The sequence below is a fragment of the Actinia tenebrosa genome, unplaced genomic scaffold, assembly GCF_029948245.1.
Source record: "Actinia tenebrosa isolate PJP-AT-01 unplaced genomic scaffold, QUT_ActTen_1.0 PGA_scaffold10__47_contigs__length_13832649, whole genome shotgun sequence".
Classification (NCBI taxonomy): domain Eukaryota; kingdom Metazoa; phylum Cnidaria; class Anthozoa; order Actiniaria; family Actiniidae; genus Actinia; species Actinia tenebrosa.
Genome location: NW_028292570.1, coordinates 9491671 through 9505432, shown reverse-complemented (window position 1 = coordinate 9505432; position 13762 = coordinate 9491671). Strand labels below are relative to the sequence as shown.

The window sequence follows — 13762 nt, the reverse complement described above, 5'->3', positions numbered from 1 at the left end:
GCAATGGCAATCAATCCAACATGGCGGCTTCTTCGACTTCCAAACTCACAAAATGTCGACATTTTAAACCACCTTTTACGCTACATAAACTCTTTTCTGCACAAAGCAACTCTAATTTAGTAAAGCGGGTCTTCCACACTTTACCTAGGTGTAATTTATCCCAGGCAAATGAAAAGGTGCAGCTAGAAAATGACAGAGATTCAAGTCCACCATTGAGAGCAGAATTCGTGAACCGCAACCCTAGGAACGTTGAGTATGAGGGGCGAAACAAACCTCGAGGATATGGAACACAGTTTTCAAGGAGGGATTATTACAACAAGTAAGAAGTAGTACAAATGAGAACATGGAACTGGTTTATTTTTGTTACAGCATCTGGAAATACATCAACTCTTCAAATCACTGTCCTCCCTTCCCCTCCCCCCTCCTTCCCCCTTCCTGGGCATGACCGTATCAAAACCCAGGATTTTACGAATTTCACTGAAAACGCAGTGATAATGGATGATGAGGAATGCACACTTTTCTGGCCAAGGGTGTTACTTTCATATAAATAACAAGATATATATGATTTATTTGTCAGGACTGAAAATAAATGCCAGTCAAGGGAAAATGTCTGGAAATATTTGTAACTTGTTCAATCAAATCTCTGCCAAACTGGCCACTTTAATACCAATAACGTTAAACAAGCAATGACGTAGCTAAACTAATTTGGACAGTCATCATGACCGGCAATTTGGCAAGCATTATTTCTAGCCCTATTTATGATCTCCATAGTGCATATAGGCAGGAAATCCATCCCTATAAGGCTCTTATAAATAGTATAACTCTTTTCAAAAAAGTATAGCAACTTTGGAGAATACTGAATAACTGAATGCAAAACTTTTCCTAGATTAAATTTCATTGTCTCTAATCGTCACATCAAAGCATATGTCCAGCACAATAGTGGAACAGTATTGGTGTTGGCATCCACAACAGAATTCCCCATCACAAGACAGCTTTACAAGACAACAGATCTAGCGGCAGCCATGAATATAGGCAGAGTACTTGCTCAAAGATGCTTAGAGGCAGGCTTTACTAGAGTTTTCTGGGAACCACGATGGAGTGATAAACACAAACTTAGGGTTAGTTGGTAACTGTAGTAAAATTACCTTCTTTGGCTAATTCCAAAAATATTTATTCCTTCTCTATAGAACACTTCTGAGATAGGAAACATGGTGCATTGTGGTCTAGCTTAGGTACAAATATGATTGACCCAGAATGAATCATGTTAATCAAACTCAGAAAGGGACGTTGGAGGGGATTTTTCTGTTATGAATTGGCTTAAGCTCTGACTTGACTTTAATGCAATTAATATGTTACAATGGCCCTTCAAAACTGCAGCAATGAAAACTGCATTTCTGAATCCTCAATTTAATTTTTTTTAGGGTGTTAGGGTCATCCCCCCAGATTAACCAACCACCCCCCCCCCCCCCCCCCATCCAACACACACACACACACACACACACTCCATGGTCCATGGTCCACTGCGGAATGATTACCCCACACACAAAAGATTAATGTAGTATGTAAATTTTCCTACATGAATTCTGTTGAAATTTACTCAACCAGGTTAAATCATTTGCTAAAGCAATCCAAAAGGGAGGTTTGACACTGAATGAACCTAAAGCAGTCATTCCATTACAAGACTTTTATTCAGGTAAGGTGTCGTGGACAACTTAATTGAGCCTTCAAACCTTCAAACTTCAAGTGTTATTGAACCCAGATACAACCTCTGGGCTGATCATGGATTAAATTGAAATTTAGTGTGCTTGGGTTTGGGAAGGGAGGAATAACAGAGAAGTTTAAGAAAAAAAACTAAACTTAATAAGGAGGCCCAAAATCTCTGCTTACGTGTGATGCTAAGTCCAAGATTAAGACCAGAGACCCCAGAGGTGAGAGGCAAGTCATGGGCATTGCCAGGATTTTTGGAAGTGGGGGACCAAATTGCGAGTGAACTGTCTTTGACAGTTGTTTCCATAATTGAAGTTGCATTTTTTTCTTATTTCCTATACTTATTTTTTTATTTTTTATTTTTTATTCAGATTTCAGGCCCAATAAGACAAAAAAGAAATGGAAAAGAATGCCAGATTCTGAGAAGAGAAAATACATTTAAGACCCTTCCTTCCTGTATTTGTAATTATTTTTAATGGGTGTTTATAAAATTATATTTGTTTCTGGTTTTAGACCATCCTGATGTTTGATTATTGGAGAATTCTTTCTTCTCCTCCTCCTCCTCCTCCTCCTCCACCTCTAATAATGAAGATTTTAAACCATCTCATAAAAAAGTGAACAGTAAATAGAAAGAAAATTGGGCTGGAAATGAATGGGCTTAATCATCTACATTATTTTCAATATTGGTTTTATGCCATTTACCAAATCAATACTCATAAATCTTAAACTCAATATATGTAAAGTGTAACAAAAAATTAAAAGAGTTGGTTGCACATTTGCAAAAAAAATTCTTGGGGACTTTTTTTTAAAAAAGTTTTAAAAGTATCCTGACCTTTTAATTGAAAATAATACAGAAAGTAACTCTTTGTATCTCTTGCTTCAGAATTATCCGTGGTATAATAAAAATAACACAATGCATTGTCCGCTGAAATATATATAGAAATATAGTATGTACGACGGGTTCTAATTTGACGGGATTCCTGGGTTATCTAATACCGCAAAGAGACTAGGCCTAGTATACTACGCATGCGTAGTTGTGGTGGTCTAAATCGACGTGGCGCTTTGGACAAAAGATACAAAGTTTTACGCCGGATTTTAACCCGATATTTTCCTTTTAATCGTCCAAAATGACAACGATAAACATACTCTACTGTTGCGTATCATTTCTCTTCCTATTAAGATCTTCGTATTGTTATTTTATTACGATCGATGCACATGGAGAGGAATGCTTTCACGATAGAGTTACCTCGGGTACAAAGATGGGTCTTATTTTTGAGGTAGCAGAAGGTGGTTTTCTAGACATCGATGTGAAGGTAAATTTTCACTACTTCTTCGTTATGTTACCTATTTTTATTCCTTACTAGCTCTGTCCAACGTTTTGTGAATTAAGTTTGTCTTAACCTTGTAATAGTCAAGTTTATGGAGAAAAAAATATTAGTTAAACACCCCGGGTTAAACAACATAAAGATGTAGTAGTCTTCTTGTTTAATACCAACTCTATTTTTATTATTTTCAACTAATCTTTTTAATATTCTCCTTTACTAGTTTTGTTTGTATTTATTTATAAAGAGAGCATTTATTTTTGTCCTGTGGATTATTAGAACCTGCAGATGCAAATTTATTCATCCATTTGATAAATCATATCTGTTCAGCCCAGTGCATCTTGTAATGATGTGTGCTTAGAAAATATTCTGACATAAAATATTTTCATGTTTGTGCCGACATCCACAGCTTCTTTATGTCTGAGTTTTTGAGTTCCATCAATCAAAAATTTACTACAAGTAACTAAGAATAAAGTATTTGATGGAAAGTAGCAGAAACACCAAAACATTTGCTACATCGGGAGTACATTTGTTGGAGAAACATTACTGCCATTTTCAATATCATGCAAACTCGTTAGTTACTAGCTGCACGCCGAAATTTGGTTTTTCACTGCTGTCAATCAAAAATAAGTACTTGGTATCTTTAATATTTTTGACTGGCAGCAGTGAAATATCAAATTCCAATGGGCAACTTGCAAATACTGAGTTCACGTAATGTCGAAAATAGTAGTGAAAAACAGGATTCAAACACATTCAAAAAACTACTTAAAACTCTTCTGTTTGATTATCTATTTTTGACATTGCGTAGCTTTATTTTTTATTCTACTGTAATGAGCTTTGAACATGGTATGGTAACCATGAAATGGCTTCCATTATAAACCAATCACAAAGTATCAAATATAGGGTCTCTTTTCCAGATACAAACCTCTCGTCCAGGTTACTTGATATAGTACTGTAATAAATTTAGGTTTGATTTTGTTTACAGATAATAGGACCTGATCAAAAAGTTATCTACTCAGGAGAAAGAGAAACTAATGGAAAATATACATTTGCTGCACATATGGATGGAGTATACAATTATTGCTTCAGTAACAAAATGTCTACCATGACTCCTAAGATAGTTAAGTTTTCAATGGACATTGGTGAAGCACCAAAAGACACCAGCAAAGATGACAGTAAGTCATGACTATACTTTAATGTGCTATAAAGTTTTTGCACCATTACGTGACGGCAGCCATGTTAGATGGCAGGAACTATGCAATCGCTTTACATGAGGGGGAATTTAATTCCCAAGAGCAAAGGAATTTTATTATTCTACCATCTAACCGCAGGCAGCCCAAGCTATATCATGGGTGCTGGCACATGATAATACAAAACTTCTATAGGCAAATGTAATGTTTATAATATGGACATTGTCATTGTGATGTTAATGTGCCAACGATTTAAACAATACAGCTGTATTGTCACTTTTTGTTATTGGATCATTCAAAAGATTTCTGAAGAGCCACTCTGTGGAATCCACTGTTAATCCCATTGTTATTTTTATTTTTATCATCATCATCATCATCATTGAAATAACAATCAACTAAAACAATTTTTTTCATCATACACTAACCTATTCCATTATAATCCTTGTCATTTTTCTTCATTTCCCTTTACACTAGAAGATGCATAAAGCCAGGGATCACAGATAACCATTTAAAGTGGGGTGGGTGGGGGAGCCTCTTTGGTTTCAAAATATGTAATCTAGTATATATAACACTAAAAATTGGGGGTTGCTGATATGTACAAACATTTAGGTGACTTTAATCCTTCCTCTCTGCATTTCCTGAAAGTGACATACGATTATTGCATTTAAGGGACATAGAAATTGGGAATGGACCTTTCATTCATTTTTCCTCATTCTCATAATCTTATTTTCATTTCAGATGCAAGTCATGATAAGTTGAGTGAAATGGTAGGACAATTGGGTGAAGCCATGACAGGAGTTAAACATGAACAGGAATACATGGAAGTAAGAGAAAGGATTCACCGATCAAGTAAGTTGTGAAATCAGAGCCCTTTTAATGTTTCTGCATTATTGACAACTGCAAAAAATCTGGATTTCGGCTTCCACTACAAAAAATTCACTACATGTACCTTGGACTTCTTATAAATTCGAGGGATGAAAGCCAAAACATGAAAATACAAAGTATGAGTCACATATGGAGTTGTCTGGATGACCAATCTATTGTTTTTTAATCCAATCATGTAACCCCGGGGGGGGGGGTACTCCCATATATGGACTATACGGGGATGATCCGCTGAACAGGGTATGGTTTTTCAAGCTTCTTATCAAAAACAGGGTACCCCTTTCAGAATCCCAGCAGAACACCCATACCCAAATTCTGGTGGAGTACCCCCTGGCTCAAACAGTGGGATGATAACAGACTGTTTGACTTGTGAAAGTAAGAGACAGACAGTGAAAGTAAACTGGGAAAACCTTTGAAATTAGAAGTTATACAATCTCTGATTGTAAATGACTTATCACATTTTTTTTCTTTACATAGTTAACGACAACACCAACAGCCGTGTAGTATGGTGGTCGTTCTTTGAATCCCTCGTTCTTGTAGCAATGACCCTTGGACAAGTCTACTATCTCAAAAGATTTTTCGAAGTACGAAGAGTGGTCTAAATTGGAGAAAATACTCTTTCATAGCCAATAAGAAATATAGTCCAAGATCTCATCCTTAGAGACCCAGTCACCCTAGATCTCTGAGAATGAAATGTCTGATTTGGTGATATCATCATCGTCGTCGTCATCATCATCATAAAAACTTGTTGGCATTAGTCATCATCAAGACTGGCGTCAACTGAAAGCTTTTCAAAGTCTTGCAGTATTCCCTACATGAAATCAATGACTAACCTTCGCCTATTTAGCTTTTTCTCAAATGGTTTTAAATTTATTTAGTATTGTCTTTGAAATGTAACAAGCTTGATGTTGTGTTACATTCCATACCTCCAGAAATATTTCTTATTACATATACTTTCTAAGGCCCTGTCCACACTATGCCGGATAAATTTGAATCCGAATTTTTACTTATTCGGTTAGGCCTACTGTCCACACTAGTCAGGGCGAATCAGGAACACATGCTGACATGAAGCGTGATGTGCAATACAGTTTTTCTTGCTGCCTCTGATTGGACTAGTGTGGATGCAAAACATTTGATCTGTTTTCAAGTGTGGATGGAAAACTTTTTTTTTAGTTTCGGTGTGAAAGTTGTGGAAACAAAATTTATCCGGCATAGTGTGGACGGGGCCTAAGATTTCTCTTGTTTTCTATATTCCAAAATCTGTGACTCTGGTAATATTTATACACTGTATAATGAACATGTGGTAATATTCATTGTCTATGATTGGTCTGTATGGTATCAATAGTCTCAAATTCAAAACATCTTTTTCTTTATTTTAAATTTTTCTTTACAGTGCAACTACTCAACCTAAGGCCACCCAAACAAATTTATTTAGTGCCATGGTCCAAGTAGTCGTACTGTAATACTTTTAAGTATAAAAAGCTATGCAACCAGGGCTTGAAATAACGACCAGACATCCCGCCAGAACTGGGACTTGTCCGGTCAAATCTTCACCTTGCTGGTCATTTTGACCTGTAACGTTTAGCCAGAAATGAGGTAGAACTAAGCTAATTTCACCTGTGATCATGACTGGCGACTGATAGACCATTATTTTAATATCTGTGCAACCAACTTAAGAACTGAATATTGATTTCAAACTTGGGTATAACATTAAACAAACATCTAGGGTGTAGAAAACTGTTATGGACTGCATTAGTATAAAGACTGTATAAAAATAATAAATGTATGTTGAAAATAAGAGGAAAACAATATTCAACTTTACAAGAGTCTTGAAACACCAGTAAGGCTGAGTATCGTTATCCTTTTGAGTAAAAATTGACTTTATCGTGACATAAAAGAAGATTATGTCCAAGCAACTCTAGAACGTTTATCTTGCTATTGACTTCTAGGAAAGATTTGGTGAAAACCGTGTGAAATATCTTATCGATACTTCATTTTCTGGTATTACGGATTGGGCAATTGTTGTATCTGCTTTAGTTTTAAAGTATTGACGTTAGTACATGCTTTATTTAATTTGGATCTGACATTTCTATGTTTCAGATACGTAAATTCTTTAACAAATTTTATTAAATATGACTGACAAACTGAGACTTTAGCCATGCTTCTTTTTCTATAGTCCTTTTACGAAACGTTTGATAAAATAGCTATGCGCATTGTGGTTTGGCTTCATTATTTCAGGACACAATATAAGGCATGGTGAGAAAGACACCATATAAGGCATGGTGAGAAAAGGATGTTTGAACCAAGGCAAGACAACAATGCGTCATGTAATGATAAAAGGGTCCTCCGAAACGTCAGTAAGTTTTCTCATCTTTTCACGGTGTAAAATTTACCCTTTTATCATTACTGTTTCATTAGGAACGCCGACGCAGCCCACACTAGTTTTTAGCTAGTTATCACTTCTAATGCACCATGTACTTTATCTTAACATGGGGCTGTTTGTTTTAGAGAATACCTTTAATACTTGTATAGCATCCTTTTTACTTGCTAATAGTGAAAAGTGATCAAATTTCTTTTGTTTCTTAAAATGTCAACTGACTGATGACACGACGTTCCTCAAATTGCAAAACAGCCCCATTAGCAACGCATTTGTACACCTTCGGATTACGATCAATTAGGATCGATGTTGAAATTTTTTCTTTAGCTTTATTCAAATAAAGCTGCAAGTTGTCGGATTATAAGTCAGCCCTTTTCCAGGAAAGAGGACAAAATTAGTCCCCGACTATGAGGTCCTCAATGAGAACATGAACGAAAATCGATGCACACGGAATGGCCTCATTGTTCATATCCATGAGTGGAACATGCCGATATCCTTGTTGCATGCTCTCAAAAGGCAGCGTCGCTTGTCCAATGAAATCATCTATTCCAATATCCTTGTCCCAAACAGAAAACCTCACCATTGCTAGCTCAGGCACCAGGACCTTGATTTCAAAGCGCTCATTCCATATTGGGTTGAAACTATTGTCCATTTTGAAGGAGGTAGTGATGACGGTTTCGTCAGCTGGAACTCCACGTACTTGTACCTGAACATAAGGATCCGGTTCATCTTTAGTGAAGGACCACATGTCTACCTGGGCGGGAAGTTGTTGCCCACTCAAGACTGTCAGTTTTAACGTTTTGCTGCTTTTGTTTGGTCTTACGTCGAGTGGGTTGAACTTGAATGATGGGTCTCTGAGGAAGACGGGCTTGAGAATGTACCCTGCTCTGCCATTTTGACGAAATTTCCCATAATACAAATGCATTGGCTCGTCGTTGGTTTGGTGATTGAGCGCCACAATCTGACATCCAACATTCCAGGCCTTCTGCGGGTCGTAATTACTGGAGTCGATTCTCAACCGACCCGGGTAAATACGACTTATCTGCCTAATGTTGTAACCAATGAGGGCTTCGGCATTGTTTTGCACGTGATATTCCATATCCTTCTCACCAAACGATGACGACTGGTAAAACTTCCCATTCATAGCACATTCTGCATAACTTATAAACTTGCTATTTGAAATATAGTTAATGAAGTCTTCCAATTCCTTCGTGACCTTCCTTTTGGCTCTACTGGACCTCCGCCTTGTTGATGGACTTGCCACTGGAGATGGAATTACAGCTGGCGGCGCACAGGCAGTAGACGACGGATTCGCGTCATTTTCCGGCAATGTGGTCACCTTGATTGATGGATTTGAGTTCTCTTTCATTTTCGCTGCATCTTCAACCATGGTCTCATCACCCGTTTCCTGTTTATCAAGGTCTTCCTCGTCGTCGTCTTCGATGCTATCCACCTTCCCACGAATTAAAATCTTGTATTTGAAAAATTCCGGTGATGGAAAGCTTTTTAAATTCAGATCGACTGGAATCTTGTAGACTTTTTCGCCCAATATCTCTTCGAGGTATTTTGCCATTTTTTTCTGGGCCTCGATGCTACAGTGATTTTCAAGTGACATGATAACTGGATATGGTGACGTTTTGAAAGCACTCTCACCAATGGCTTTCACAATGTCTTTGAAAAACACTTTACTTGTAAGCGTGTGGCCATGGTATACTATTGGTTCTCCATCGGTTCCATCCCAACAGTCTAATTCCACACATCTACAGCCCTTCTCAATCACTTTTTTGTACGCTTTTGCACTAGACTCCCCTCTTAGCTGTTGTCCACAAAGATATGTGTTGTGTGACGAAGCGATGTAGTAGTGTGGTAAGGGCTGACTCATATCTTGGTAAATCTGATCATGAGCTTTATTAAATAATTCTCCGTCTCTGGAAAGTAGAAAGCGTGTAAACCCTTCAACCTGCATTTCTAGTTTCTCTCTCCCGGTCTTCGTGGTTTCGAACGCACGAATAATTTCCTCGCAACGCTCGAGCGTGACATGTCCCTTGAACTGCTCTTTTGTCAGGAAGTACTTGAGATCAAATGGCGTGACGAGGACTCCGTTGGAAGCTGTCCTCCTAAATACGTTGACTACTTCTTCTCTCTCAAAAGTGTATTTGTAAAATTCCTCAAAATGCTCTCTAGTAGAAAAGAAACCGTTGGGTTTATATTTCAACTTCTTCTTTTTCAAAAATTCTTTCAGTTTCTGAGTGTAAAACTCTTCTGTTATCATCATCCGATCTGAGTTGAGAACTTTTTCGAGGACATCAGTGAACTTGAGAATATGGTCTGCAGACGATGAAAACTTCTGAAACACTTCTCTGAACCACTCTCTTTCTCTTTCTTTGTACAAATGGCATAATCTTTGGTTATCTACCAAGCGTTGTAGACCTAAAATCCAATATTTTGCAACCGCCTCGGTCGGCGCCACGAAGACAAACGTTTCTCTCTGAACAACAAGAGAGAAAGACCGTGATTTCTTATCATCTGGCAAGATATCTGGAAGATTTTTTCCGCTCAACACGCAGGAAATTGAAGATATGTCAATTGTTTTTCCTTTTTGGTTCTTTGGATGGTATGAATAAGTAATGCTCTGCATATCTTCTGCCAAAACCAGCAATACCTCTACTAAATCTTTGCTTTGTTTACCACTATCAGTCTCTACAAGTGACCCTGCATTGATGACCAACTTCTGCATTTCCTGTGATTTTTCGAGCATCGTTTTCCAACATGGTTGAACAAATACGCTAGACTCCATTCTGATCAGTTGGTTCTTCAACGTTGAAGCTTTCGCCTCAGTTCAAACATAAAACTAAAACGGACGTGTAGCTTTATAGCTTGTGTCGTGATGAAGTCACAAACGTGTCACCAGTCTCTGGGGAACGTGACAGTTTGAACGTACCTCTATTGTTTAAACGCAAAGGATCATGGTTGTCGGAGGGGGTCAAATCAACGCAAATTCACCGAAAATTGTTTTAGAACCCGTATCAACCAGTATCAGAGAAGTAGAATAGCCAGCAAACGCTCAGAATATTTTTTAGTACATATTAACACATATCATATCTGAAAACCAGGCCATTTAAATCTTGTTATTCAGAAAGTTTAACTTGTTTGGAAGTGGAGATGACCGATGAAAGTGGAATCAAAGCGTTAACCCAAAGCAAAATTAAAATTTTATTCGAAAATAAGGTTTAGGCCTTCAATTGCTTATTTCCCATATGTTTTCTATAAAAAAAGCCTGACAAAGCAACATTCTAAACACAAATGCAACAAAACATCTTTTTACAATTGACAATACCGCTTCTAACAGGCATTTTATCATAGTACATCAGTTCCTAAATGTTTAAAAAAGGTTTTGAGTGTTAACCCAAAAGGAAAATAAAACTCATACGAAAGTCTAGTTTTTTTGCGCTTTTTGCCATTATTGCTCATTATTGGAAAAAACTTCCTCTTAAACTGTTTCGCTAGGAGCAAATATTATTGAATTTTCTATTGGATTGGGCGATTCTATCCCCCACATGCACATCAACAAGCAGTGACGTCATAGTGAAATAGGGCAATTGTTCTGTCGTGAGAGGGGAGGTAACAAATACCAATACAACTTCATAAGTGCATCATTTTTTTTTTTTTTTTTCCCCAGTCGTTTATGAAAAGCCGCCGTTATATTAACTGACTAGAATTTAAAGTGACAGGATATTACTCAACTCAAAGCCGAAAGTTCATTCAATATGCCGAGGGGGGTGGGGTGGGGGATAACAATTTCTTCCGCAAAACCCTTATTTTTTTCAGGCTTCCCTTTAGAACTTAACTCAATTTTCGAAGTCCCCCCCCCTCCCCCTCCAAAAAAAAACTATGAAATTTTCAAATTCGAATTGAGATCCTCTCGGCTTGTACGAATGACAATTTTTTATAGCCCCCCCCCCCCCCCCCCCCCCCCTTCGCCTTTCATGACAAGACAAGACAAGACAACGTATTTTACTGGCTCCGTATAAACATATTTACATTGGATTGCTGCCAATAAAAATATAGAATAATTCAATAAACTAATATATATTGACTTCTTGTTTATAATAATATCAGCGATCACCGCCAATCGATCTATATATATGTATTTTCCTTTTTTCACCAAAATATTAATAAGTTAAATTATTTGTGAAAGGTTTTATTGCTTTAGATTAACCCTCTTTTTAACACAGTCATGTATATATTTAGCAACTATTTTTTGGATTGGTTTGTTGGGGTTTATGATAACATTGAATTTCTCTTCTTCGCTTAACCATTCTACTTTAAAGTTTGCTGCCTCCTTTATCTTATTCAGAAGATTTTTCCTTTCTACAATATAATTTGAACACGTTAGAAGGAAGCGTGCCTCATCTTCTACACCAACCTTACATACAGGACATAGCCTTTCTTTGGGTTTGGTGTATGGTCGAGTGTATCTGCCCACTTCAATCTGAAGACAGTGATCGCTGATTCTGAGTTTTGTAAGACTTATTCTATGTTTGATGTTGCTAACTTCTCAAAGGTATTCTTCTTGCTTATAGACTGTTTTAAACCTTCTATACGTTCTCAATTTATTTTTTTGTGAATGGCTTTTCGTCCTTCGTCGTTATATAAGTCGCCAAGCCAAATTTGCATGGAAATTCCTGATCTTCGATTCTTCGTTTAATGAGTTTTGTTACAGATATCCACCGATCTTCTGTCTTTTTCATAACAATCATGCTGCCTTAAATATCCAAGGCCTAATCTATCAAAAATGGATTTCATTTTTTTCAGTCCACATTGATTTGTTAGAACTATCAGTGAGGCAGTCATTTATTACTTGATATGACAGCTTTGTAATTTCGCTATCACAATTCATAAATTTTCTCCAGAAATTAAATTAATTGCCCTTGATTTAGCATTTACTCTCAATGGGAAGAGCCCCAATTCTGACCGGCATGCATTATTAGAGGCCTTTTTACTAAAAAATAATACTTGAACTGATTCTAGTGGATCGTATTTAAGGGTTTTTTTTTTTTTTTTCATCTCAACTTCCCACACCTCACTACCATATAACAATATTGACTTAACATGTCTCAAAACATTTCAGTAGCCCCCACATATCTTCATCCCCCCTCCCCTCTCGGCATATTAAATGAACTTTCCCTAAATGCAAATGAAGAGACTCAAAGAGCATTATTCTAAGTGATCATTCTAAAGAGAACCTAGATATTGAAGTATTGACTTGTTACTGAATACAAAGCACAAAAACATGATGGCTTTAATTATTGCTTGGCAACAGTAGATGACAATGACAGCCGTTACCATTACTGGACGCTTGTTTCCTGCTTCATTTAAATAAATTCTAGGAATCAATTGTTACGAGGAATTCGAAGAGAATTTATAATCTTGAAATTCAAAAAGTATGAAACCATGCCAAAAGTAACCCAATCGTATCTTTGCGTGAAAATATTTTCTTTTGAGCATTTCCTTAGTACTTACTTTAATCCGTTTTAACTGAGAAGCAGAATTAACTGAATTGTAATTAAATTAATACCCTAATCTTTATAATTTAAAATAATACATTTTCCCAAAAAAAACGGCTTTTCCTAGTATTTACTTGACGGAAGCACAATTTCTGATTTTGAATTAGATCAAAATATAACAAAATCTACAATCAGCAAAGTAAATTGTTTGAAAAAGAATTACGACCCCCGTTGTTCGTTGTTCAAACAGACTCACTTCATAGCGCATATCTAGTATTTCGATTCCTTTTTCATGGCCTCCATCAAATATCAAGCCACCTCGGCTATTTAAACCAATAAACATGCTGTTATGTTGACAAATATGAAGTTTTATATTGAATTTAGGTAACTAAAAACAAGAGAAAGTATAGTATTCAATACTGGAGCAGAAATTTAAAGCGCGCGAAGCGGGCGCGGATGCGAATGATTGGACGCACAAAAACAAACCAAACAAAAGCCAGCTTTGTTGTGTGGTAAACGAATCCTTTTAAATGGGTTTATCGTCAGTTCTTTGTTTGACTGTGAGTGCAGTGCATGGATCCCAGGATTAAAACGCTTAAAAAGTTAAAGGGAAATTGCATTATCTTGATCTTCGTCACATTTGGAGAAGAACAATAGCAAATAACGGAATAGCGAACAAAACCCGACACCAAAATTATAAGCGATCTTAAGAATATTGGAACTTCTTTGAAAAGTGAGTTAGCTAAAGAATCAATTAAGCTTTTAAAATATTTTGTG

General features: G+C 36.8%; 3 protein-coding genes across 3 annotated transcripts; 2 read left to right on the top strand and 1 right to left on the bottom strand.

Moving 5' to 3' along the window:
• Positions 1–10: 10 nt before the first annotated feature.
• LOC116308540 (large ribosomal subunit protein uL18m) lies at positions 11–2219 on the top strand. Its single transcript, XM_031718988.2, has 4 exons — positions 11–319; positions 887–1118; positions 1606–1693; positions 2079–2219. The coding sequence occupies exons 1-4, from the start codon at positions 21–23 to the stop codon at positions 2147–2149; spliced, it is 690 nt and encodes a 229-aa protein (XP_031574848.2). The 5' UTR covers positions 11–20; the 3' UTR covers positions 2150–2219.
• A 531-nt stretch (positions 2220–2750) lies between these two features.
• LOC116308544 (transmembrane emp24 domain-containing protein) lies at positions 2751–7249 on the top strand. The gene is made up of 4 exons (XM_031718994.2): positions 2751–3020; positions 4015–4204; positions 4958–5068; positions 5579–7249. The coding sequence occupies exons 1-4, from the start codon at positions 2835–2837 to the stop codon at positions 5701–5703; spliced, it is 612 nt and encodes a 203-aa protein (XP_031574854.1). The 5' UTR covers positions 2751–2834; the 3' UTR covers positions 5704–7249.
• On the bottom strand, positions 6454–10380 carry LOC116308543 (1-phosphatidylinositol 4,5-bisphosphate phosphodiesterase zeta-1-like). The gene has a single exon (XM_031718993.2). The coding sequence runs from the start codon at positions 10273–10275 to the stop codon at positions 7873–7875; it is 2403 nt and encodes an 800-aa protein (XP_031574853.2). The 5' UTR covers positions 10276–10380; the 3' UTR covers positions 6454–7872.
• Between the last annotated feature and the right edge of the window lie 3382 nt (positions 10381–13762).

Coding starts and splice junctions, on each gene's coding strand:
- LOC116308540 (XM_031718988.2), top strand. CDS start 21: ATGGCGGCTTCTTCGACTTCCAAACTCACAAAATGTCGACATTTTAAA. Junction 320..886: donor AGGAGGGATTATTACAACAA/GTAAGAAGTAGT, acceptor AACTTTTCCTAG/ATTAAATTTCATTGTCTCTA. Junction 1,119..1,605: donor GTGATAAACACAAACTTAGG/GTTAGTTGGTAA, acceptor TTACTCAACCAG/GTTAAATCATTTGCTAAAGC.
- LOC116308543 (XM_031718993.2), bottom strand. CDS start 10,275: ATGGAGTCTAGCGTATTTGTTCAACCATGTTGGAAAACGATGCTCGAA.
- LOC116308544 (XM_031718994.2), top strand. CDS start 2,835: ATGACAACGATAAACATACTCTACTGTTGCGTATCATTTCTCTTCCTA. Junction 3,021..4,014: donor TTCTAGACATCGATGTGAAG/GTAAATTTTCAC, acceptor TTTTGTTTACAG/ATAATAGGACCTGATCAAAA. Junction 5,069..5,578: donor AGAAAGGATTCACCGATCAA/GTAAGTTGTGAA, acceptor TTCTTTACATAG/TTAACGACAACACCAACAGC.